The following is a 27425-nucleotide window of genomic DNA, read 5'->3' as shown; positions in this document are numbered from 1 at the left end:
TTAGCTGTATTTACAGCGATATTATTAAAAAATATACTGTCAATTTCAATGAGTTTATTCATCAAAACAATTGGTACACATACCAAAAATAATATAATATAAGAAAATAGGCATTAATTATATAGTCTCTCACCAACCAAATACCACTGACACGTATAGCAGAGAAGGCGAAGAAAGTTTGCATCAGTTAACTTTTTATCTGTCAATGCACAGAATTTTCATTAATTTGTATCACTGTCAGCAAGCTCTCGAATTTTTTTTCTTCCTGCTAAGTTTTAACTTATCTCTTTGTCCTTTCTAAAAAGGAAAATTTTAATGATTTTAACTCTATAATACACTTAATAGAAAAGTAATACTTTTTATTTTGTTTTTCTTATTCTCCCCATTTTCGTTTAATTTATAATACATATTTTATTATATTTGACAAGAAAATTATGCTAGGTCAACTATAGCATATCTATTTTGATTAACTTCGTCTATTTGCTCTAATATCTCAAATTTAAAAATAGAGCAATTGCAGTACCATTTGTAAATAGTGGATTTTCCGAGATCAACTAGATATAACACTAAATATGAATTCAATTTACACATAAAAAATTAATAGACAAAAAATTTATTGTTATGTATGATGATAACATTTTTTCATTTTCAAAATAAAATTCACATATCAATTCCCAACAATAAATTAATAAGTTCCTATATATAAAGACGGAAAATAAATAAAAGTTAGAGTATAGAAAATGCTAATAAAAAATTCACAGTTGTAGGGTCGTGATTTCTTTCACCTAAATGCCATCTAACACCTTCATTTATGATTTGTGTAGGCGTGTTACTGCACACACACATATTTATATCAGCAACTGCTACTGCATTTCTGCAATGAATAGAGAAGATATAGAAGTAGAAAAGAAAGATGTGGGCATTCAATAGAAAAGGAGATTCTGGGTTTTCATCATCTTCCACTGCAGAAGAAGTTACTCTTGGAATCCATGGTCATGCTCTCACTGCAATTGTCACAGGTCACTCTTTTTCTCTTTCTCTTTCTCAATCTTCTTCTTTTTCTGTTCAAGACTCGTCACATTTTTCATGAGGTAAAGAAAACATTATAATCTTATAAAATATATAAATAAATAAAGGAATTTGATTCGTATAACCATTTCACTGTATTAAAAAAACAAACAATATTTTAATATTTTAATATATAAAATTATTAATTGTAAATATATAAATTTAGTAATATAAGAAAAAATAATTATCTAAACTTTCAATAAAGACTTTAAAGATTTTAAATTATTTATTTCATATCTTAAAAATTTGAAGAACAATTTTATCTTTATAAAATTTATTATATGCATTTATATTATTTTAATTAATAGACTTAATTATTTTAATTTTTAATATAAAAATAATAAAACAAATATACATTAATTATTCCATAACTATTTTTTCTTAAGACACTTGTTATCATTAATTCTTATAAAAACAACACTATCCCATAAAAAGAAAGGACTCCCATACCATTATTGTCGTGATAAAGTTGGTGTTTAATTTTTATTTTAGAAAGGGATTTATAACTAGTTTTCTTTATAACTGCTTTTGTTTTATTCCATCAAATAACTCTAGTTATTTTTCTTAAAAGAAAAATTAAATCGGCATTGTGAATAAATTTTGACCAAATAACTTTAGTAACAGATTTTTAAAGTACCAGATTATCTTCATAAAAAAGGAGATATAAAGATGATTTAGTGATAAAGTTCAAAGGAAGGCTGAGAACAATTTGAAAGCATGAGGTTGGTGATGAGCTTGGAAAGGAGGGTGAAAGAGATAGTTTCAACTTTCCACACAAACAAATAATAACAACTAACATTGTCAATAATACTTACTTCTTAAAAAGTAATATCTAAGTTATTAGTAGAGGAAGTTGAATTACAACCTCTCATACCCTCCTTTCTAACTTTATTATTAAACCATCCTTATAACTCATGACATTATATCTTAGTAACTGTTGTGGATCTTTACTTTAAGATTTGGAGGGATCAAAATAATATATTTAAAATTTATATATGTTTTAAAGAGTTAATATGAAACCCTCCTTGCATCTATCATTCTTTTAATCATAAAAGAAAGTCCTTCTAACTAAAAAATTGGATCTTTAATATTATGTTTAAAAGTATACAAAGGATTCGAAATATGTGAAAGAAGTAAAATTTGTCTTGTTTTAATCTTTATGTCTTTACGAATATCTTCTCTTCTTATTTCTAAAAATAAATCCATTCTTTAAAACGGTTATAACAAAATATAGTATATAATTTTTATTCTATATTCACAAAAAAAATAAATATATAATAAACTCATGAGATAAAAAAAAATACTATTTACTAAATTAATATTTTATTATCAATTTAAACAAAAGAGAATTATCTTTTTTATATTCAATAATGGACTAGAACATATGTTAAATCAGAACATAAGAGTTTGTGGTTAACTTCCTATTTTTTTTTTCACAAATAAAAAAAAACATATAAGAGTACAAAATAAATACAATATGTGAAAAATTGATAATAATAGAAAACATAAAAAATATTTCAATAAATTCGTTTGTTCTTTATTGTTTAATTTTATATTTTATTATTTATTAATATTAAATGTTATAATTTATAAAAGACGAATTAAGAATACGCATAATTTAATTTTCATAAATATAATATTTATTACATATACTTTTAAAAGAAATTTAAAATTTTAGGCGGCATGATCTCCTAAGGATAAACTAGAATCCGTCGTTGCTCAATAACTAGATTGATTAGATTGTTACAAATCACACGCATCACCAAGTTGTCCTAACACTATGTATACGTGGAATTTATTATGTCGGTTCTTAAACATTTACGGTATCGATTATTTTTACGTTATAGTTGCAAAAGATATAAAAAATATGATCTTTTTATGACTTCAAAAAATATCTCACATAACATAATAAGTTGAACTATGTCAATTTATCCTAATAAGTCGAACTTATTATGCTTCCTCTAATGTGATGAAAATGTTGTTGATTAAAATTGCATCAAACGCAAGAGATGTCTATGCAACCATAGCAGGAGATCCAAATACACTATTATTCAAAGATACTCACAAAACATTCAAATACAATATTTTCTTGCTAACATTAAAGTATAAATGTCGTCTTTGGGAAGGCTTTGTCACAAAAGCTACAAATGCACAAATTCAACATTTCTAAGTTCTTTTTATTTACCTATCATTCCTCTTGTAACCCCTAAAATCTTTATAGTTAGTCGATTATTTCTTCTTCGTCTTTATAAATGTAATGGTGCTGAGACGGAATTCAACACTATAACCTACATGCAAGACTACCTTTTAAGAAAATATTTTATTTTAAATATATATATATATATATATATATATATATATATATATATATATATATATATATATGGGTGTCACGGATTAGCTCACCACGAGTTGAGCTGAAAATGGATAAACTCAACCCGACTTATTTTTTAGTGAATCAGAAATATTGTCATCCGGCTCGACCCATCACGGGTTGGTGGGTTAGTGAGTTGACTCACTTACGATTTTTTTTTTACAATTTATTTTTGTATATTGATTACATTACAATGATAGTAAATTAACTTAATTTATTTGTTATAACAGTGAAATCAAAGTGTTTACCTAATTCTCAAAATTATTCAAATATTATTGAGTAACATTCTTGCATTTAAAAATATAAAATTGTGAACCTAAATAATTAGAAGTAGTAAATAATTATAACAAAAGAATTTTAAAAAAATTGTAAGAAAATGTTGGTGAGTTAAGTGGGTCAACCCACTCAACCCGGTTCGAATCCATTTAACCTGTGAGTTAAGTGAGTCGGGTTCAGTTCAACCCACTCTTTAAAAAACAGAAATTTTCTCAACCCAATCGGACTTAAATCCATCGTGAGCCGAATTAGTTCACCGATTAGAATCCATTTTGACACATACACACACATATACATACACACACATATACATATACATACATATATATATATATATATATATATATATATATATATATATATATATAATTATATTTTGGTGAAAGAAATTATTTTGTTTTTATAATTTTTTCTTTTTTAATTTAAAATTTTCATATAATGAAATGAGTTTTGGAATGTCAGGGTAAAACATAGTTAAAATGTAAAAATTTATAATGATGTCTTATATAGATTTTTTTAAATAATAAAACTAAAAACTCCATAACCTTTTGTTTGTTTGCTACATATGCATACAAATTTTGATTGAAGTTGTTGTTGTTGAAAGAACAATAGGTGCATCAAGTGGTTTAGGTGCAGAGACAGCTCGAGTTCTTGCATTGCGTGGTGTCCATGTGATTATGGGAGTGATTGAAATGATTGATGCATATAATGTGAAGGAATCAATTCTTAAGCAAATTCCCACTGCTAAAGTTGATGTGATGAAGTTAGACCTAAGTTCAATGGCCTCTGTTTATCATTTTGCAGCTGAGTTTAATTCAACTTCTCTTCCATTGAATATTTTGATGTAAGATCATTCAACTTTCTAATTTACTATTTCACTACGTAATAAATAATTCTTTCTAATTTTTTTTTATTTAAATTCTAAGAAACAATGCAGGGATTTGTGCACCCCCTTTCATGCTATCCAAGGATAACATTGAACTTCAATTTGCCGTAAATTATTTAGGTATATATTCTCAATTTATCTAAATTTCAATACATTATTCGGTGGGTTGTCAAATAAACTTTGAGAAATTGTGAAAAAATATAATCTCATTGTTTGCATCTTGTGGAACATAATTTGACAGGTCATTTTCTTCTAACAAATCTGTTGTTGGATAATATGAAGAAAACAACAAAAGAAAGTAAGATCCAAGGAAGAATTGTTAATGTCTCCTCAATGGGTCATCGATTTACATATCCTAAAGGAATCCTTTTCGATAAAATTAATGATCCACCAAGGTACCAACTACTTCGAATTTATGTTAGTCGATTCAACTTGTGTCAATCGTTATCATATGATAATTAACAGTTTTGTATTTTTTTAAGTTAATGTTGAAAATATTACTTAATTTTTTTTTATTTAAATTAATTTTTAAGAAATATTTCAATTTTAAATATATGTTTCAATTTTAGGAAATTAGTTATTATTTTAGATTAGGAGTGAAATATTTTAAATATTTTATACTTGATATTTTGTTATATTTTGTTCTATATATAATTATATCAATAAAATACAAAATATGTTCCTCCGTATAACATATTATATATATATATATATATATATATATATATATATATTATATTTCTTATATTTTTAAAAGTCCTAAAAATTCCAACAGTCAGTAATTAGATAGGTTAATCAATGCTATTATGAGAAAGTTAAACCCTCCCTTATTAAAATCCTCTCAAGTCCATGGAGAAGTGGATTTTAATTTGTTTTTTCTTTTTCTTTTATAAAACTTCTTATACAATTTTTTTTTTTTTATAATAGGTTCATGAATGTTCCACCATAACAAGACAAAAAAAAAATAGCATAAACTATTCTTAATGACAACTAAGTATCAACATGGTTAATATCTATCTTTTTTGGTTGATGCAATAATTAATGTTGATTTATTATGGTTGACCTCGTATCCACCACTAAAATAAACATGGAGAATGCTAACCAGTGCTCTCAAGGTAATGGTTAAGGAATAATTAATGTATCATCATTCTTACATTAAAAGTTGAAATAATTTAGTACAGTAATTAAAATAGATAAATGCACATAACAAATTTTATAAAGACAAAAATATTTTTTTAGATTTTTAGACAATAACTTTCTAATACAAAACAAAAACTTTAGAATTTTTAAAATCTTTACTAAAAAAAACAAACTAATAAAATCTCAAATTAACACTTTAATTATTCTTTTTTTTTTTGTAAAATTTTTAGATGTTTAACACTACTTTTTTTTGTTGATTTTTATGTTACTTTAAACTTTCTTATGTTATTTTTTTTTGTAAAATTTTTTTATGTTTAACACTATTTTTTTTGTTGTTTTTTCTATTAATTTAAATTTTTTTATGTTTAATTATATTTAATTTTTAGCAACATTAAAATATAGTTATTTTATTATTTAATTGGTTTTTAAATTTTATTTGTGAACATTAAACAAAATATTAAATACACCTGTACAATATTTGACATTTTTGTCCTTTAAATAAAATAAAGGTGCATTAATTGTTATTAGATCAGATTTTATTTAATACTACACTTATTTATACATTTTTGTAAGATTCAATATATATTAATTATCCTTAATCAGTGTCTTTAGGACACTGGTTAGCAAGGCCCAATAAACATTAGTATTAACTTTCATTATTAGTGGTAATTTTGTTGAATATATTTCTTCTATTGATGACTTAAGTAAAATGTATCGTTTTCTTATAATTTATACAATATTTCTATTTCATCTTTAAGATATAAAAATTTCTGCATATACAAAAATATTAGAATTACAGTATGATTACAAACTATGTATAAGTGTTTTTCATAATTCATTTGCTTTCTTATATGTTATAGTTACAACAAGTGGCGTGCATATGGACAATCAAAGCTTGCTAACATTTTACATGCCAATGAACTTGCAAGACGTTTCAAGGTTCTACAACACTCAACTTTTCATTATTTTGTTTAATTCATAAGTTCTTTTAACCATAATTAATGAAACAATGTGGTTGTCTATAGTAAAAATCAGAAGAAAAAAAGGCTTAGTTTCTACTTGCAGATACTAAAACCCTAAGAAAGAGTTGTTATGCTTTATTAGCTTTTAGAAATAAATAAATAAATACCAACTAACATGCTTCTCCAACCTCCGTACTTAGAATCTGAGTTTATGAACCGTAGGGTTGTTCCTCTTAGTTGTAGTTAATTACCATCTTCGTTAATTTCTTACAAGCACTACATAAAAAATTGTTAGATATCCTTCACATTTTCTTAATAGTTTTATATCGTTTAGAATTTAAGATATGTTAAGAACTAAATTTTAAGTTTAACTCAACTTCACAAAATTAATTTATAAGGTGAAATTTGCATCCTATTATATACTATAAATTCACTTTATTTTTAGCTAATGTGAGATCTCCAACATGTCCCTCACGTCGAAACATACATTTTGAGTGTGAGACTAGACACTAATGGGTGGTTCGATAGCAACCTGATAGTATAGGTGACAATATAGACTTAACAAACAACAAATATCAAAGAGTGGATATATGACACAATAGGTTAAACAAATACAAAATCTAGCTAGAACAAATTCAAACTCGTGACTATGATATTATGTTAAGAATTGAACTTTAAGCCTAACTTAAGTTTACAAAACTGGTTTAAAAGATAATGTTTGCACCCTCTTATACTATACTGTAGACTCGATTTATCTTTAGTTGACGTCAGATCTCTAACAAGATCAAGAACAATTTAAATATACAGTCTTCCTTTATTCCTTAAAAACACCTTTTAAAGACAAAATTATTATGGAATTCCAAATTTCAAATGAAACAATATCTTAAAAATGACGATGATGCTAACTATGTTTATCTCAACTGACTTAAAATTGGAAGACCTTTCAACTAAATCATCAAAGTCAATCTTGAAAAGAAAACAACCTTTCTTACTTCTCATATCTATGACCTCATTTGCTCCAACCACACTCTACAATAACTCTGTCTCCCAAACATTTCCTTTTATTTCATATTTCCTCTCTGAACCTTTGTACTCTTCATTTTATCTCTCATTAATTTCTCTCCTAACATCTGTGTTTTGTTCATTAATATGCTACCAAGCTGTTGCTTCCACTGTTTAGTTCACCTTTTCAGAGCCTTTAGTTTCTCTTTTAAGACAAAACCTGGTGAGCCTTGCTGTTACAGAGATTCCCATTCAGCCTTAACAAAAGTTTTAAACTGTTAACTTTTGACCTAAAAAGCTTAAGTTTCTCGTCTTCTTTTTTATTTGACAAAAATATTTATTTTTATTTTATCAATAAAAGCACCATCTAATAGCACATTATTTTGTATTTTGAAAAAATGTATAGGAAATAGTTAGGACAGTAAATGAAAGCTTATAAAAGGTTGTTTTTCTTGTTTATGATGTAACTTTTCAAAATTAAGAAACAACAAGATGAATTAAATATTTGTTTGTGATATTTACATAATACTTTTTTTTCAATATTAAAATTGACCAGGAAGATGGAGTAGATATTACTGCGAATTCTCTTCATCCAGGAGTTATTACTACAAATATATATCTTCACAATCGATTGTTGACAGGTAATATATTTATATAAATTTACAATCTACATGAAAATTATGTAAATAACCGTGTTTAAATTTCTAAATATTTAAATTATTAGATCTATACAATTAGAGATGTCAACGGGACGGGTAAGTTACAGGTAGTAGCTCTCTCGTATCCTTTTCATTGGATAAATATTTGTCCCGTACCGTATCCATATCCGTGCATCCGTTATGTGAGTACCTGCATATTTTTTGAATATTTACGGATATTCACAGGTATCCGCCGATATTTACAAAAAAAAAAATATTTAATAAAAAAATTTAACCATAAATTCAAATAAAAATACAATGCATAACCTTTATAATTCAAACAGAGTGAGAATAACTCATTTAAATAGTGTTGAATGACAATTTACCAATAAATGAAGATTTTTTAAAACTATTTGATAAAAAATAACTCATTCAAAATCAATGTGTTAATATTTTAATAATTTTTTAATTTAAATTAGAATATAGCAAATACGGATATCCATGGGTATGGATACTATGATATCCATACTGTCCCATTAACATGCGGGTATAAAAAAATATCCATACCCATCATCCGTGAATATTTATTTTCAATATCCATTTTATACCCGTTACAGACTTTATTCGCAAATACCCGTAGATACATATTTTTTTGACATCCCTATATACAATCTTCTACTTTGAGATATCTTCCAAAACTTTCAACACAGTGTTTTGGTATTAATCTTATATTTTGTACATAAACAATGACATTGCTTGAAAAATGACAATAATTGTGTTCAATTCATTAGTTGTTCTACCTAATGAATTCAAACTTACATGTTTTTATAAGTATGTATTCAACATCAGCGCATAGGTAAGGTATATTTTTTTCCAAGTATACTTTTTCCATAAGATGATATACACCTTCAGTTTTATCGCCATCTTTGTATGGTTTGTGCAGGTATAAAGAATATTCTAGGTCCATTTGTGATTCGTTACCTAGAGCGATTTGTGTTGAAAAATGTGCAGCAAGTAAGTTGAATGACTATGAAAATAGATTATTTTTTTTTGTTACTTAAAAGTTTAACACATTTAACTCTTACTGTTGAATAACTATAGTTTTGTCTTACCATTTGATTGTCTTAATTACATGATGATAGGGAGCATCAACAACATGCTATTTAGCATTGCACCCACAAGTGAGTGGAATGAGTGGCAAGTATTTTGCAGATAATAATGTTTCAGAAACATCTTTGGATGGAAGGGACATGGATTTGGCCAAGAAACTATGGGATTTTAGCATGAACCTAACTAACCAAAAATGAACAGTGACAATGGTAATTAAGGAATACCATTTTAGTAAATAAAATGTAGTTCTGTTAATAAACATGTTGTAATTTGTAAGAAAATTGTGTTGTTCAACCTTAAAGTTTGATGCCTTGTGTAAGGGTGGATTTATTACATATATGTATTTAAATGTTATTGCAAAGCCTCCGTTTTTTGTTTTACAAAAAAAATTATTGTAAGATATATCTATGCCGTAAAAACCATTGGGAAAAGTTTGTGAGTATTCACGTCAGTTCATGGTTCATACTGGAGAAATAATTTTTCTGAATAATTTCTATAATGATTTGTTATATAATGGTTATAAGTTAGTAATAAAAATGATTTATTATTTTAACAATTTAACAATTGTAAGGTGATGTCTATGTAACGACCCAAATTAAAAGGTGATGTTTATCACTGGAAGAACATGTTTCACTGAACTAATTTTAGTAATAAAAAGTTATTAATTACTATAATAATTGATCTAAATACTAAATTATAAAATAAAAATATATGAATTATTGAAATAATTATTATTATAAATAAAAAATTATAATTAATTTCTAAATTTTAAAATGTGATGAATTATACATAAAAAATACTCTTTAACACTAGTGCAAATTTGACATTTTACTTCGCCTTATAGGCCTCGGTTACAGCTGAACCGAAGCCTATAAGGAGGCGGTGGCATTTTTGCAATTTCGTCAGGCTTTTGGCCTCGGGTCTTTAAGGACCGAGGCAATAAAGGGGGCTTTAGGCCTCAGTTACAAATGAACCGAAGCATATAAGGCAGCCCAGTTTTCAAATTTTCAAAAATGCCACCAGCATCAGGCTTTTGGCCTCGGTTCTTTAAAGACCGAGGCAGTAAAGGGCGCTTTTGGCCTCGGTTATTAATTGAACCGAGGCCATAAAGTCAGCATCAGGCTTTTGGCCTCGGTTCTTTAAGGACCGAGGCAGTAAAGGGGGCTTTTGGTCTCGGTTATTAATTGAACCGAGGCCATAAAGTCTGTATTCGCGAACCCTAACTACTATTCATCGTCTTCCAAACTCTCTTCTCTCTACGCGAATTTCTTCGCTCTACCACCACCATCACGCTCCGCCTCCGTCGCCGACCAGCATCTGCCATCAATAGTCGTGCGTCGTCGCCTCCGTCGCGCTGTCCAGGTTCACCGATTGCAAATCACCTCCCGATGCGGGTCAATTCGAAAACTCTGCGCGAACTTCGCTGCCACCACCACCACCGCAGCTGCACCATTCACGGACCTCACAATGCATTGTGTTCTCTGCAACAGAACCAGTGACAACCATGGCAACACCTCGCACCACCGTGACCTGCCATCAGCACCTGCAATGAAACCAGCGCATCCTCACACAACACCACCATGGGAGCGCGAGTCATCTTCACCAGACGTGCAATTTCGCACCACACAAATCCATGCGAAACGGCAGAAACCACTACAACAGCGCGTCATCATCACCACTGCAACGGTGAGCGAGAATGAGCCAGAACAGCAGCAGAAGCCATAGCCACCACTGCGAAGACGAAACAGACGCTATGGCTTCGGTTCTTTCAGACCCGAGGCAGAAAACAGACGCTATGGCCTCGGGTGATAACCGAGGCCAAAAGGAGGTGCCTTTTGGCCTCGCTCTAATATGCCTCGGTTCTAAAACCGAGGCAGAATCACGAAAGTAACCGGGGCCAAAAGCCCTCACTGCACTAGTGTAAATAGTTAGGGATAACAATTTATAATGATTATGACCACGATGACACTCCTAAAAAAAATTCCCATTTGTATATATTAAATTAAATTGAAAATTATTTCATGAAAAACAATTTTTCATTTTTATTATTATGAATGGTTAAATTACCAATCTTTCAAGATCTTATATTGAAATAAAATAACTTTATAATAAAATTCTTCACTATAAACAATAATATCTCTTATAAAAATGTCACATTTCTTATAGGTTTAAATTTTTTTACCAAAGTTCTTTTGGAGTCTCTACATGTAATAGAGGTTTAAAACCTCCTCAGTATAACCTCCAAATATTATAGGTACTGGAGGCTTCCAAAAACATTCGCTAATTCTCCTTGAATACTTATCTATCGATGCTTATACTACAGTACCCTAACTAATTCTCCTTCAATTAGTATCATCATATACTCCTTCATCAATCAGTTATCAAAATAAACACTATAACATCCAAGATCTTGTTCAAATAACTCAATAAGTAAATTTTTAGATTCTGATCTATTTACCCAACGTGTACATTTTCTCGTTAGACGAGACGTAAAAATTTGTCATTTTCGACTAGCAAACAAATGGTTCGTCCAAGAGTTAATCATTATGACTCTAGAAGAAAATCTTTCAAATAATTCGTTCAGCGATAATTACTCGTCCAACGGCTTCCAAATTAGAAAGCCTTTGACTTTGAAACTCGCCCTGTGAGTAGCTTCGTCCAACAACTTCCAATGTCTAGGAGCTTCTGATTTGAAAACTCGTCCAGCAAGTTTGCATAATTATGCAAAATGTGATTTCTGCATAATTCTTCAATTCAAAAATGACATCAAACATCCAAGATCCTCTACGGATACCCACATAGATCATACTCAGATTCATCACAATATTAATGTCAATTTGATATGAAAACAATACCAAGCATCACACTTTCTCAAGCAAGCAGGGAAATTCTAATTACCATAATTTCATATACCAGATATCATTATCACAATTCGTATAGACATGCAAATCCAAGATTCTAACATGCTTGTCACTTAAATTAAAGCAATTAGTTCCCTTAACGTGGACAATCCAAATATCACTTACACATATAGCAGAAAGGTAAAAAAATTTGCCGTCACGTAACTGCTTTTCTGTTAATGTACATAATTTCTATATTTGTGTCATATACTTGTTCTTAATTTCGTTACCTTCACTATTTTCATCATTTTTATTATTTCCTGTGCTTCATATTCTATTTTCAACAAAAATGAGCGAATGATTAATATTTGATTGTGCTGTAATTTTGGTTTTATATGAAAAACATATTGTACGATCGGTATCAAAACATGTCTTATTATAAATTTATGATTCTCCTCATTTTCCAAATTATATAAAAATTCTAATTTATGTTTTTTCTCAATTTTAAAGAACTCTAATTATTAAATTTAGGAATTCAATTATGTTGGGTATGATAAATTTTATGATTTGGCTATATATTTTTTTTTTCTGCGCATGGTAAATCCAATTTAATTATGAAGTACATGGTTATTGGATGACGTGACGTGATTGGAATTTCCAATTAGAATTAAATGAATGGTGTTGTTTCACTGTTGCAAATGCAGCACACCCTGATGCTTTACTTTATGGGTTATGTGAAATTACTTTGATATATATATAATGAGGAACAAATATTTTAATTTAATGAGGGATAAAATTCTAAATATTACAATTTTGAACATAACCGACAAAAGTTATGTAAAGAATATAACTTGTTGTTCACTTGGTTAATATGGGAAACAAATTCTAACATCAATTTACATATTAGAGATGGATGCCACCTCTAAATTAAAAAATTAATTTTATTATTATATAATGCTCAATGTTTTTATTTTTATCCAACGAGACTTAAACAAAAACTTAAAATTAGTATAGTTCCCGTCTATAAACATAGAAAATACCCGTCTACAAACATAGAAAATAAGTAAAAGTTAGAATATGGAAAATGGTATAAAATATTAATATTTGTGAGTACGAGTAGGGATGGTAATACGGGTTGATTCGACTCATTTTGGCCTAGCTTGCACTTAGCCCGTACAATGTGGGTCGGCCACCCTGCAATTTCAACACAAGTTGAAAAGTTTAACATGTCCCGCGTAAGTGCAGGTCAGCTCGCTTTTTGTTTTTAATTTTTTTTTTAAATTTTTATGATAAAATTCAATGTTTCAAAAAATTGAGAAATTTTAAAAAGTTCACAAAATTAAGCAGCAAAGACTTTGAGGAGTTGGATGATAAATTGATAATTCAACATTTTCATTATATCCATGTTCGTACATTGACATATATGATGTATTCTTCAAATTTAACCATGTTAAAAAATACATAATACTTGTCTTTTTTAGTTATACAAAAAGTTAGAATGTTAATGCACAGTCCAAAAAATAGTAACTAATATATATACAAGTGCAAATTTCTTTTGCGGGTCTGCAAGTTCACTATCCTGACCCATCTTGTAACATCCCGTCCGGATATTATGAATTTAATAAAACAAAATAGAAATAATACGTCAGCATCATTTATTAAAATCTCATTTAATAATAATACCTCGTTTCCCAAAACACGGGAAATGTAAAACTTCATTAAATTTCTAATAAGTCCATAAATACAAAACTGTGAGTTTAGTCAAATAGGCCATGAGCCTTTACATCGTATTCTAAATAGAATAATAAAAACGTGAACATAAAAATTCCCTTAATCATCCCCTCTCCGCAGCTAAGTCTCACCAGCTCCACCTGCATCATCACCTGCTCACGTATACCGCATACACGATCATCGCCAAACACAAGCAGATAGGGTGACCTAACAGTTGAAACATACAAAATATACCAACCATACATATACATGTAAAATCAATACAAATAATATAACAATAACACAATTCCTTCTTTATACTGCATGGCCACAACCATATAAAATACCCTCTCCTTTCCCACAGAACCTTACTCCATTTCCATCACATGGCCACCACCATGTACACCGATGCACTTAGTGGAAGACTCGTTACCTTCCCTCCACATGGCCACCACCATGTATATTAAGTACAAAAGGGAACCACGTTCCAGTTCTTCACATGGCCACAACCATATTAGCAGTGTTCTACATCTTCTATTGAGTATCTCAAGGTGCCTTGCTGCCACACCTATCGGCCACAACCGATAGAGCACGTGCGGAAACCATGCTACGGATCACACACCGTAACGCCAGGTGGAGTTCCCAAGTACGAACATAGTCTGTAACGTCCCAGGACTACCAAACTCGTCAGCAACCACTGAGGAGGGCAATCCATCTGGACTCATCCGTACTGGCCACAACCAGCACACTCACACCAGCACACTCGCCAACCCGAGCCAGAACTCAAGGTTCCTCGTGTTCATCCGCTATCCAGAGCCAAAACTCGAGGGAAGTCATTCTGGGCCACAACCCATAGAGTGCCACGTGCTTAACCCCTATCCCGAGCTACAACTCAAGGATACGTTCCGGGCCACAACCCATGGAACACCAGCAAACCCACCAAAAAGATATTTTAAAAGCCATGTAGAACACCTCTTGCAAGTTTCATCTCATCTTATAAACACAACAGGTACACCTTTCTTAAACGTACATCTTCACCCTTGCTTGCTTAAATTAAGAGCCTTTGCTTAACCACTACGTAATCTCGCTTAAGCGAGCTCCTACTCGCTTGGGCGAGACCCTCGCTCGCCCAGGATTAAAATGCCTCGTCTAGGCGACAAGTTCAACAAAAACCACAAACCTCCCCTCGAGATCTCGCTTAGGCGAGAGGGTCTCGCCTGGGCGAGACGTACTCCCGCTCAAAACCACAATCAACCTCGCCTGCGCGAGTTGTTCAATCAAACCACACAAACGCACACGAATTCTCGCTTGGGCGAGGCATACTCGCCTAAGCGAGATGACCTGTCGCCCAAGACCAACACACCCCGCCTGAGCGAGATGGTCGAACTGGGAAGAGTTTCGAGTCCCTGCATATTTCGCTGAGGCGAGTCTGACTCGCCTGAGCGAGACATGCAGACTCTGACACTGTTTCACGCACACAACAGCAACAAATTCACCCAAAATATACTCCAAATTCATACCATTTCATTCATTCCAATCCCATTAGTCATACACGCATAATTGAACACTAAAATAGAACCCCCTTTATTCCCTCAGGTATAGCACGAAATTCAGAACACAATTCCATCACAGATCATACAAAACAACAATATAAACATAGAATTTCGGCTCAGCTCCCCTAACCTGAAATTTCCCCACTTAAAGCTTGACCTTCCCAATGCCAAGTCAAAGCTAAACCACCAAGCCAACTTATATTTCTTGCTAAGACACACAATTCAAGCATTATCTCATACACAACACATAATTGGCATACATAGGACTCAAACCCAAGTCCTCGCACACAATCAAAGTACTCTCAACCATATGAGTTAGAACTTTTTCACATCATACACAACAGAATTAAATGTCATAAATGCACTACCCTCCCACATTTATTAATTAATTATTTATTTAATTAATTAAATTCCACAGCTCTCATATTTATTAATTAATTATTTATTTAATTAATTAAATTCCGTAGATCTTACTAATCTCGCGTTATTTTTACGGCCTGAAGACCGATTGGACGGCCATACCCATATTGGAACCCCTAATTGTGGGGTCGTGATTTTTTTTTCACCAACTTGACAAAAATGGTAGTTTGAGGGACCATGTAACCAAATTGCTGTCTAACACCTACATTTATGATTTGTGTAGGTGTGTTACTGCACACACAATTTATATCAGCTGCTACTGCATTTCTGCAATAATACAGAAGATATAGAAGTAGAGAGTCTGATACAAAAAAGAAAGATGTGGCCATTCATTAGAAAAGGAGATTCTGGGTTTTCATCATCTTCCACTGCAGAAGAAGTTACTCATGGAATCCATGCTACTGCTCTCACTGCAATTGTCACAGGTCACTCTTTTTCTCTTTCTCTTTCTCAATCTTCTTCTTTTTCTGTTCAAGACTCGTCACATTTTTCATGAGGTAAAGAAAAAGATTATCTTATAAAATATATAAATAGAGGAATTTGATTCTAATAAACATATATATGAAATATCAGAATTGTCTCTGCAATCTAAACATTGTAATTTAAGTTTCTGGTAAGAGTTCACAGTCCTTTAATGGTAAAAAAATTAAGAGAAACTATCATTTCGTTAAGGAAAAGTGTTAATTCAAACTGTAGAATTAATTATCACATTAAAAATATTATCCATTTTAGAATCTGAAATTCATTACAGATTTGTCCTTAAAAGTATCTCGGAGAATTGAATTGAAGAATACCACATTGAAAATATAATCTATTTTGGAGTCTGTTATAGATTTATCCTTTGAAAGCATAGAATTATAATGTAATGGTGTTGCAGAATTACATAGATAATATCATTAATATGTCCGATCTTTCGTGTCTAATTACATGTTCGTGGAGTGCAAAAATTTAAAAATAAACAGTTTTCGTAAAATTGTAATTTACAAATTTAAATATCTTGTAAAAGTTATGATTTTTTTTCAAATATAAGTATTAAATAAAAACTTAAAAATTAAAAATTTATTATTTTCATAAGTAAATAAAGAAATATATTATAAAAAATATTAAAATGAAATAAAATTTAAAATCACACTTATAAATATATATTATCAATAAAGCAATAAATAGAAGTATTTAATTATATTTAATTTATCACTAAAAAGCTTAAAAATAAAATTAATACGGACAGATGTGTGGGGTAGGTTGACCACAGATGACCAGTTCCAGTTTATTATCTGTACCGATAATAATTAAGGAATCTTTTTTTCTTTTGCGTATACAATTATTTTTAATCTTATTTTTTGAGTAATTATTTTTATAAGAAAAATAAATCTATCTATATAATAAAAAAAATATGTAGAATAAAATCATTTTTTCTGTATAAATTATTAATATTTTTCATTACAATAATTATTATCATAATAATTTTTTTTGTGATAATAAAAAAGTGAAGAGATGTATCTAATGTTTTATCATTAATTCTTATAAAAAACCACTATCAATAAAAAGATAATGTCGTGATAAAGTTAGTGTTTAACTTTTATTTTATAAAGGGATTTTATAACCAGTTTTCTTTATAATTAATTTGTTTTATTCCATCAAATAACTATTGTTCTATTTAAAGAATAAAAAAAACCAAAGTCAGCTTAATGAACAAATATCATTACAAGAATGTATGTTATTTTCGTCGGCAAAAAATGACGTCAGCAGTGTAAAATTGACGAAAAAAAAATGAAGGCGTCGGTTTAGTGATGGCAACACACTCATTCTCTAGATGCAAAATGTTTGCAGTTAGTTAAATTGAAATGAACATTTGTTGCTTATTTATCGTTGGCTTAATCCACAAAAATATATATAAAATATAATAATAATTTCGTATGCGTGGTTCAAGTCCACATATATATACTATTTTCTTTTTCTTCACATATTCTATAAAATAAAATTTGTGAGTATTTAGTTTTTCTCCTAAAAGTAACATTATACCTTATATTAAGTAGATCGATTACATTGTTACAAACCACGCGCATCAAGTTGTTCTTACACTACATCAAGTTGTTTTTACACAATTGTACGCGATACTTATTATATCGATTATCGATATCATAGTTGTAGATGATATAAAAAATATGATTTTTTATAACATAAAAAAATATTTGACATGTTGAACTTATTATACCAGAGTTTAGTATATCTATCATAATAAATCTAACTTAACAATTATGTTAATAATTCTGACATAATAAGTCATAATTTATTATTATTTTTCCAATAGTATCACTATGCTCCCACTAACGTGATGAGAATGTTGTAGCGAAAATTTTATTGATTATCATTGTATAAAACAATAGGTGCATCAAGTGGTATAGGTGCAGAGACAGCACGAGTTCTTGCATTGCGTGGTGTCCATGTGATTATGGGAGTGATTGAAATGATTGATGCATATAATGTGAAGGAATCGATTCTTAAGCAAATTCCCACTGCTAAAGTTGATGTGATGAAGTTAGACCTAAGTTCCATGGCCTCTGTTCATCATTTTGCAGATGAGTTTAATTCAACTTCTCTTCCATTGAATATTTTGATGTAAGCATTCAACTTTCTAATTTACTATTTCACTACGTAATAAATCATTCTTTCTAATTCTTTTTTTTCTTTTTAAATTCTAAGAAACAATGCAGGGATTTTTGCATCCCCTTTCATGCTATCCAAGGATAACATTGAACTTCAATTTGCTATAAATTATTTAGGTATTCTCAATTTATCTAATTTTACACTTAAGATTTGGCATAACATGTGAATAAACTTTGTTATTTCTATAAATTTAGAGAAATTTTGAAATTAATCTCATTGTTTGCATTTTGTGGAACATAATTTGACAGGTCATTTTCTTCTGACAAATCTGTTGTTGGATAATATGAAGAAAACCGCAAGAGAAAGTAAGATACAAGGAAGAATTGTTAATGTCTCCTCCATGGGTCATAGGTTTACTTATCCTAAAGGAATCCTTTTTGACAAACTTAATGATCCATCAAGGTAGTTCAAAATCTATGCAAGTAGATTAACTTGTGTTAATCATTCTCATATAATAATAGTTTTGTAAGAGATATTTTGTTAGTTAGTAACTAGTTAGGTTGATTAATGCTACTATGAGAAAGTTAAACCCTCCCTCATTAAAATCCTCTCAAATATTCCTTTTCTTCTCAAACACAATGTTATTTTGAGAGTGAGCCCTAAAGCTGAAACCTAAAACACATTAAAGTTCTCTTAAGCTTTTCTTCTTTTTCACAAACATGGTGACAAAACCCTTTGAATTAATAAGCATTTTTTTTATAACTATATTATATGATAAGTTCAAATTATGTAAAATGTTGATTAATCACTTTTAGTAGGTCTTTTCTTTGCTGATAAAAAAAATAATTTTTTATTTTGTATATTAATATATAAATTAGTCACTATAACAATTAACAATTTTTATCACTAAAATGAATTGTTAATGAAATATTGTTACAGTTACAACAAGTGGCGTGCATATGGACAATCAAAGCTTGCTAACATTTTACATGCCAATGAACTTGCAAGACGTTTCAAGGTTCTACCACACTCAACTTTTCATTATTTTGTTTAATTCATAAGTTCTTTTAACCATAATTAATGAAACAATGTTGTTGTCTATAGTTTTTTTTTTATCAGCAATATTGCTTTTAGAAGTAAATAAATACCGACTAACATGGTTCTCCAACTCCATACTTGGAAACTGAGTTTCTGAACCATAGGGTTGTTCCTCTTAATTGTAGTTACCATCTTCATTAATTTCTTAGAAACACTTCATCAAAAGTTGTTAGATCCTCTACCTTCTCTTCTATTATAGTCAATAGTTTCACCTCTTTTAAAAGTTCAAGGCCTATTAAGAAATGAATGTCAAGTTCAACTCAAATTCACAAAATTGACTTATAAGATGAGATTTGTATCAATTTATATACTATTTGCTTTATCTTTAGCTAATATGGGATTTTCAATACATCCTCTCATGTCCAGAAATATACATTTCAAACGTGAGACTAACCACTATAGGATTGTTCGACAACGGCCTGATAGCAGATGACACGATAGGTCAGACAAACAACAAATCTCCCAAGAACGAAGACATATTAAACCCAACAAATAACAAATCTCTAGTATAGACTCACACTCATGGCTTGATATTATGTTAAGAAGTGGATTTTAAGTCTAGCTTAACCTTACAAAACTAATTTGAAAGATAAGATTTGCACCTACTTATATACCGTAAACTTACCTTATCTCTAGTGATGTGAGATCTTCAATAAGACCAACAGAAATTTTAAATATATATTCCTTCTTCGTACATCCGAGACATCTTTTAAGAATAAAATTGTGATAGAAATTTCAATAAGATATTGTGGTGATGATCTAACTATCATCATCCCAACCAACTTAATATTGGAAGACCTTCCAATCCACTAAATCATGTTTTCTCAAAGTCAATCTTAAAAAGGAAAAACCTTTCTTATTTCTCTCATCTATGACCTCATTTGCTCTCCAACCACACTCTACAATAACTCTGTACCCCAAACATTTCCTTTTATTTCATATTTCCTCTATAAGCCTTTGTACTCTCCATTTATTTCTCATTAATTTCTCTCCTAATGTCTGTGGTTTGTTCATTAATGCTACCAAGTTGTTGCTTCCACCATTCATAGTTAGAGATGTCAAAAATATTCGTATCTGCAGGTATCTGTGAATAAAATCCATAACGAATAGAAAATGGATATTGTAAATGGATACCCGTGGGTAACGGGTACGGGTATTTTTAATACCCGCGTGTTAATGGGGCGGATACGGGTAATATAGTATCCGTACGTATGGATACTTGTACCCACTATACTCTAATTTAAATTAAAAAAAATACATGATTAAAATATTAAGACATTGATTTTGAATGAGTTATTTTTTTATCAATTAGTTTTAAAAAGAATTAATTTCTTTGTAAATTGTCATTCAACACTATTTAAATGAATTATTTACACTTTGTTTAAAATTTATGAATGTTATGTATTGCATTTTATTTGAATTTACGATTAAAATATGTTGTTAAATATGTATTTTTATTTAGTTATAAATACGGTGCGGGTACCCGTAAATATCCGTGGATATTAAAAAATTATGTGGATACCCGCATAATGGATTTCCGACAGATATGGAGACGAGTACGAGACGAATATTTATCCAGCAGATAGGATATGTAGGAACTACTACATGTATCCTACCCGCTCATTGACATCCCTATTCATAGTTTCTCGTTTAAGACAACCTGGTGAACATTGCTGATACAGAGAATCCCATTCAGCAGTTACAAAAGTTTTAAGTCTTAACTTCTAACCTAAAAAGCTTAATTTTCTCATCTTCTTTTTATTTGACAAAAATATTTATTTTTATTTTATCAATAAAAATACCACCTAATAACACATTATTTTCGATTTAGGAGATTTGTATAGGAAATAGTTAGGACAATAAATGAAAGCATATAAAAGGTTGTTTTTCTTGTTTATGATGTAACTTTTCAAAATTAAGATATAACAATGCATTAAATAGTTGTCTGTGATATTTATATAATACTTTTGTTCAATATTAAAATTGACCAGGAAGATGGAGTAGATATTACTGCGAATTCTCTTCATCCAGGATTTATTACCACAAATATATATCTTCACAATCGATTGCTGACAGGTAATTAATTAATATATTTATATAAATTTACAGTCTACATAAAAATAATGTAAATAACCGTGTCTAAACTGCTAAACAATTAATCTACACAATCTTCTACTTCGAAGTATCTTCCAAAAGTTTCAATACATACAGTTTTGGCATTAATCTTATATTTTGTACATAAACATTAACGTTGCTTGAAAATTGACAATAATTGTGTTCAATTTATTAGTTGTTCTACCTACTCAATTCAAACTTACATGTCTTTATAATTATATATTCAACATCAACATATAGGTAAAGTATTTTCTTTTTGTTCCAAGTATATATTTTTCATCACAAGAAAATCTCTTGTTAATGATCAATTTTAGGAAAAAAAATAATTAGTAAGTAACCAATTTAGATATCAATTTATAAATTAAAATTATTGGTAGTTAAAATAATTTCTAAATTGGTCTCTAAATTAGTCATTATAGTGAATTAGTCTCTAAATTGATTACTAACATTAGTTACCAAATGTTTAGCTACCAAAAGAATTAGTTTCTAAATTTGTTCCATTAGTGATCAATTTAAATACAAATTTCGAGATCAATTTTTTTTTGTGGTTAAAACTTTGATAGTTAATATTAGTGACCAATTTAGAAATCAATTTATTATAATGACCAATTTAAAAATTATTTTAGTTAATAATAATTTTTAACTTACAAATTAGTATCTACACCGGTCACTATAATAACTAATTATTTTTATTATTAAAATCAATCACTAATAAAATTTTTTTTTATAATGTTCTATAAGATGACACGTTGAGTTTTATAGCCATCTTTGTATGGTTTATGCAGGTATAAAGAATATTCTAGGTCCATTTGTAATTCGTTGCCTAGAGCGATTTGTGTTGAAAAATGTGCAGCAAGTAAGTTGAATCACCATGAAAATAGATTAATTCTTTTTGTTACTTAAAAGTTTAACACATTTAACTCTTACTGTTGAATAACTATAGTTTTGTCTTACTATTTGATTGTATTACATGATGATAGGGAGCATCAACAACATGCTATTTAGCATTGCACCCACAAGTGAGTGGAATGAGTGGCAAGTATTTTGCAGATAATAATGTTTCAGAAACATCTTTGGATGGAAGGGACATGGATTTGGCTAAGAAACTATGGGATTTTAGCATCAATTTAACTAACCAAAAATGAACACTGACAATGGTAATTAGAAGGAATACCTTTTAAGTAAATAAAATGTAGTTCTATTGATAAACATGTTATAATTTGTAAGAAAATACTGTGTTGTTCTTCAACCTTAAAGTTTGATGGCTTGTGTAAGATATATCTATGTAGTAAAAACCATTGGGAAAAGTTTGTGAGTATTTTAAAATTGTTTCCCCTGTATGAAACTGAACTAATTAGTTCATATTTCATATTTCTATAATTATTATATAACAATAATAATTATAAATGAGTAACAATAATGGATTATTATTTTAACGATAACAATAATATGAGTAATATTAGAAATAATATTTATGATGAAAATAAAATAAAAATTATTTTAACAACCTTTCTAAAATTCATTTATCTCGTTTATTATTGGTGGAATCGGGAGGGAGAGAAGCTGTAGACAAAAACCCAATCATAGGTTGTCTTTTTTACATAATGCACCACCTTCATCTTCTCAAATGTCACCCATGTCGTACTTATTTGCATTTATGTCTTCATGCATTAATAACATTTTTTTTTCTTCGAAAATTAATTGTGAAAAACATATTATTATATTATTTTAAATTTTTTATGCCATAACAAATAAAAATTTATAAAATAGTTTTTTAAATATATTTTGTGTAAAATTTTGGTATGATCACTTTCTTTATCCAAGTATATATATTCATAGAGAATAATCGAGTTAAGAACTAAGAAAAGGAAAAAATATGTGAGTGTAATCCATATAAAAAAATATATATATCTCTTTTGCGTTTTTTCATTATGTAAATTGAAAGTAAAAAATGACATAAAATAATATAATTTAGAAATATTTTGATTATACAATCCAAAATTATTTTTAGTTTTTAAATTATGTAATTCAAAAATATTTTTCAAGAAAAAAATTAACTTTTGAATTATACCATTCAAAAGTTGTTTTTGATTTTCAGATTATACAAGATTATACAATATAGAAAGAACAAAAATGAGAATTTTCTTTATACAAAGAAGAAATTTATGAAGGTGCAGAAGTCGTCTCATAAGTGTTTATGCCTTCTTGGTAAATTCTTTCTGCACCTCCACACATTTCAACCTGCACTCCCAGATTCACTGTCGCATCGCAACACCTCATCTAGTGTTGGAACACCCATTGTCTCGCATGTTCATCAAAGAGATTGAATTTTGGTTTTGTTCTCGCTATTATACATTGTGGAATACAAAATTTTGTATTTTGAATTGTGTATAATATAAAATATAAAATATATTTCAAAATATAATCTGTAATATAAATTTGAGTTGACGAAATCATCGTATGTCTTGCTCAAAATTTTATTATTAGAGTAAAAGTAAAAGAACAAGAAAATTCGAGTAATTTTAACGTATGAGTTGATGAAATATTGAGTTTTATGGATAAATTTGTGTGCCTAATAGAAAGTTGATCTTATAGAAAGGTCATTGGAATAAACTTGGTTTTCCACCAAGGTATATATTAAGATCTTTTGAATATGCTTTGGTGTCATAAAAAGAAAAAGGAAATAGGGTGTTGTGTGTGGTGGTTTAATTTTCGAAAAGTTAAGATAAAACTAAAAGTTTATAAATGTGTTCTAACGATTTAGTGTATTATAAATGGAAGTGTTTATAAGAAATTTGTGGAAAGTGTAGTATTATTTTTTAAATCGTGTTTATGAAAACTAGTTATTTATTATTTAGAAAATTCATAATTAATAATTTGATAGATATAGATGATGGTTTTTCTGATATTTTTCTCTTTCAAGAACATATGGATCATGGATACACCCTGCTTAGTCACCAATAGTGACAAGTCGTGCCAAAAAAACAAATGAAAATAAAAGGAGGAAATAAAGGATGAGAAAAATAAAAAAGGAAAATTTAGTTTTAAAAATAAATTGAAATTTTACATCATGAAATAAACTGTTATTTAGATAATCTTTAACTCTTATTAAAATAATTAAAAATTGTCTTTTTTTATTTTTTTGTTTAAATTTTTTTAATTTTTACACGTGTTACTTCACAATTGTACCACGTGTCAAAAATTAACAATTTTGACACATAGCACAACTATGAAGTGACACGTGTAAAAAATTTAAAAAAATTTAAAAATTAAAAATTTAAAAATTCAAAAAAACCACATGTGCGTTAACTTTAACACCGTTTGGTCAAACTAACGGTGATGACCAAATTAAGTCATTTTTAAGAAAATGAGGACCAAATTGAGACAAAGAAAAACTTGAGAACCAAACTGAAATTTCATGACAAATAGATGGACTAAAAGAGTAATTTAACCTTTTTTTATTTTATTTTTCTAAAAATTTATAAACTGTCACGTGTCAGGTTACCATCGTGCCACATGGCAGTTTACCGTCGTGCCACGTGGTAGTTTATCGTCATGACACGTGGTAAAGGTAATAATTATTTTCAATTAGTCCTCTATTTAAATTTTTGTTTCAATTTAGTATCTCAATTCTTTAAAATGATTCAATTTTGTCCTTTTGAATTTGAGACCAAATTAGTAAATAAGTTTAATTATAACATATATACATGTTAAAATAATTGTTTTGAATTTATACATCAAATCACTACACCTAAATATTCAAATTATTTTATTTTTTACAAGTGTAAAAACTTACAAAGGTAAAAGTATAAAAAATAAAATAATTTGAGTATTTAGGTAAAGTGATTTGATGTATATATTAAAAAAAATTATTGTAGCATGTATATATAAGTTGTAATTAAGCTTGTTTACTAATTTGGTCTCAAATTGGAGAGGACAAAATTAGATCTTTTAAAAAATAGGGATACTAAATTGAACCAAAAATTTAAATAGAGGACTAAATTGAAAAATGACTATTACCACTACCACATGTCATGACGGTAAACTTTCACGTGGCATGACAATAACCTGACATGTAGCAGATGATAAATTTTTAGAAAAAAATTAAAAAACATTAAAAAAATTCACAACTTGACACGTATCATGTACGGAAACAGTGTTAACTTCAACTTAACTTAACGGAGATTATCAAATTGAACCCTTTTAAATAATTGGGGTACTAAATTGAATCAACCAATAATAAGGGGACTAAATTGAACTAAACTAAAAGTTAGGGGACCAAATTAGTAATTATACCATTTGTTATGTATAAGCTTATAAAAAGGCTTTTATATTTGCCATTCCATTAATAGTGGTATCAAGAGTAGGTTGCGATCCTGTGAGTGAGACACGTGAGGTTTAAGATTTATTTCTTTCCCATAATCATGTCTACAAATTCTAACTTTGTGCAAGCAATAATTCTACGGTTTGATGGTCACTATGACCATTGGAGCATACTAATGGAGAACTTTCTTCGATCAAAAGAGTATTGGCCAATCTGGAATTCAAGAGTCAGCAGAAGGCACAATTTTGATAGAACCTCATAAAACATTTTTGGAGGCTAGAAGGCTGAAGGATTTAAAGGCAAAAAAAATATATTTTCCAAGCTATTGATTGCTGCATCTTGGAAACCGTTATTTGCAAAGAAACTTCCAAGGACATTTGAGATTCTTTGAAGAAAAAGTACCAAGGGTCTGCTAGAGTGATGTGTTCACAACTTTAACCTTTAAGAAGAGACTTTGAGACATTAGCAATCAAGGATGGTGAATATGTTTCTAGCTATTTTGCAAGAACAATGGAGATAAAGAACAAGATGTGATTCCATGGTGAGAAGATGAAATATGTCACCATTGTTGAAAAGATTTTGCGATCCCTAACACCAATAGTTTATTATGGTGTGTGTTCAATTGAAGAGTCCAAAGATATTGATGCACTCTCCCTTGATGAATTGAAAATTTCTTTGTTAGTACATAAGCAAAAGATGAACCGAAGTTCAAATTCAATAGGAGAAGAGCAAGCTTTGGAGGCTTCTACCAACACTCATTCAACATGTAGAGGAAGGGGTAGAGGTAAAGGCAGAGGAAGGGGTCAAGGTTGTGGCAAAGAAAACTACAGAGAAAATCAACATCAGCAATAGGAAAAAGGAAGAAGAAGACGGAGCCATCACATAACAAACTACAAGTCAACAGACAAGTCTAACATTGAATGTTTTATATGTCATTGGTATGACCATTACAAATTAGAGTGCAGGACCAAGTTGTCCAAGGAGCATGTAGAAAAATCTAACTTTGCTAAAACATAAGAGAAGAAGTGTGCATTCTAATATCTTGTCTAGAAGAGAAGGAATCAAGTAAAAGTTTGTGGTACTTAAACAATGGATAAGAAATGAATATCGTAAATGGATATCCGCGGATAACGGGTGCGGACATTTTTTATACCTGCATGTTAAAGGAACGGGTACGAATATCATAGTATTTGTACCCTTGGATACCCGTACCCGTTATGCTATAATTTAAATTAAAAAAAAAAACATGATTGAAACATTAACATATTGATTTTGAATCGATTGTTTTTATCAATTGTAATT

At 29.2% G+C, this 27425-nt stretch overlaps 2 protein-coding genes across 3 annotated transcripts; both read left to right on the top strand.

The window, feature by feature from the left end:
• The first annotated feature begins 867 nt into the window (after nucleotides 1–867).
• Nucleotides 868–9817, top strand: LOC114181229 (short-chain dehydrogenase TIC 32, chloroplastic-like). Of its 2 annotated transcripts, none has more exons than XM_028067624.2 (8): nucleotides 868–1019; nucleotides 4331–4562; nucleotides 4645–4724; nucleotides 4846–4999; nucleotides 6605–6683; nucleotides 8265–8349; nucleotides 9290–9360; nucleotides 9489–9817. In XM_028067624.2, exons 1-8 carry the CDS (start codon nucleotides 914–916, stop codon nucleotides 9651–9653), a joined length of 972 nt encoding a protein of 323 aa, XP_027923425.2. In that variant the 5' UTR covers nucleotides 868–913; the 3' UTR covers nucleotides 9654–9817. The 2 variants fall into 2 exon arrangements, with proteins under 2 accessions (XP_027923425.2, XP_027923426.1); XM_028067625.2 differs by having other exon boundaries at nucleotides 888–1019; nucleotides 4323–4562.
• Nucleotides 9818–16214: 6397 nt separating this feature from the next.
• On the top strand, nucleotides 16215–23109 carry LOC114181553 (short-chain dehydrogenase TIC 32, chloroplastic-like). Its single transcript, XM_028068032.2, has 8 exons — nucleotides 16215–16404; nucleotides 18367–18598; nucleotides 18683–18762; nucleotides 18895–19048; nucleotides 19526–19604; nucleotides 21676–21760; nucleotides 22585–22655; nucleotides 22780–23109. Exons 1-8 carry the CDS (start codon nucleotides 16299–16301, stop codon nucleotides 22942–22944), a joined length of 972 nt encoding a protein of 323 aa, XP_027923833.2. The 5' UTR covers nucleotides 16215–16298; the 3' UTR covers nucleotides 22945–23109.
• Nucleotides 23110–27425: the final 4316 nt, after the last annotated feature.

Source organism: Vigna unguiculata, chromosome 4 (assembly GCF_037176805.1).
Source record: "Vigna unguiculata cultivar grain cowpea cultivar isolate G323 ecotype 2 chromosome 4, ASM3717680v1, whole genome shotgun sequence".
In the NCBI taxonomy this organism is placed as follows: domain Eukaryota; kingdom Viridiplantae; phylum Streptophyta; class Magnoliopsida; order Fabales; family Fabaceae; genus Vigna; species Vigna unguiculata.
The sequence above is the reverse complement of the archived record's forward strand: the minus strand, read 5'-3'. Positions and strand labels throughout refer to the sequence as shown.

Coding starts and splice junctions, on each gene's coding strand:
- LOC114181229 (XM_028067624.2), top strand. CDS start 914: ATGTGGGCATTCAATAGAAAAGGAGATTCTGGGTTTTCATCATCTTCC. Junction 5,000..6,604: donor AAAATTAATGATCCACCAAG/GTACCAACTACT, acceptor TATATGTTATAG/TTACAACAAGTGGCGTGCAT. Junction 6,684..8,264: donor AACTTGCAAGACGTTTCAAG/GTTCTACAACAC, acceptor AAAATTGACCAG/GAAGATGGAGTAGATATTAC.
- LOC114181553 (XM_028068032.2), top strand. CDS start 16,299: ATGTGGCCATTCATTAGAAAAGGAGATTCTGGGTTTTCATCATCTTCC. Junction 18,599..18,682: donor CTTCCATTGAATATTTTGAT/GTAAGCATTCAA, acceptor TTAAATTCTAAG/AAACAATGCAGGGATTTTTG. Junction 19,605..21,675: donor AACTTGCAAGACGTTTCAAG/GTTCTACCACAC, acceptor AAAATTGACCAG/GAAGATGGAGTAGATATTAC.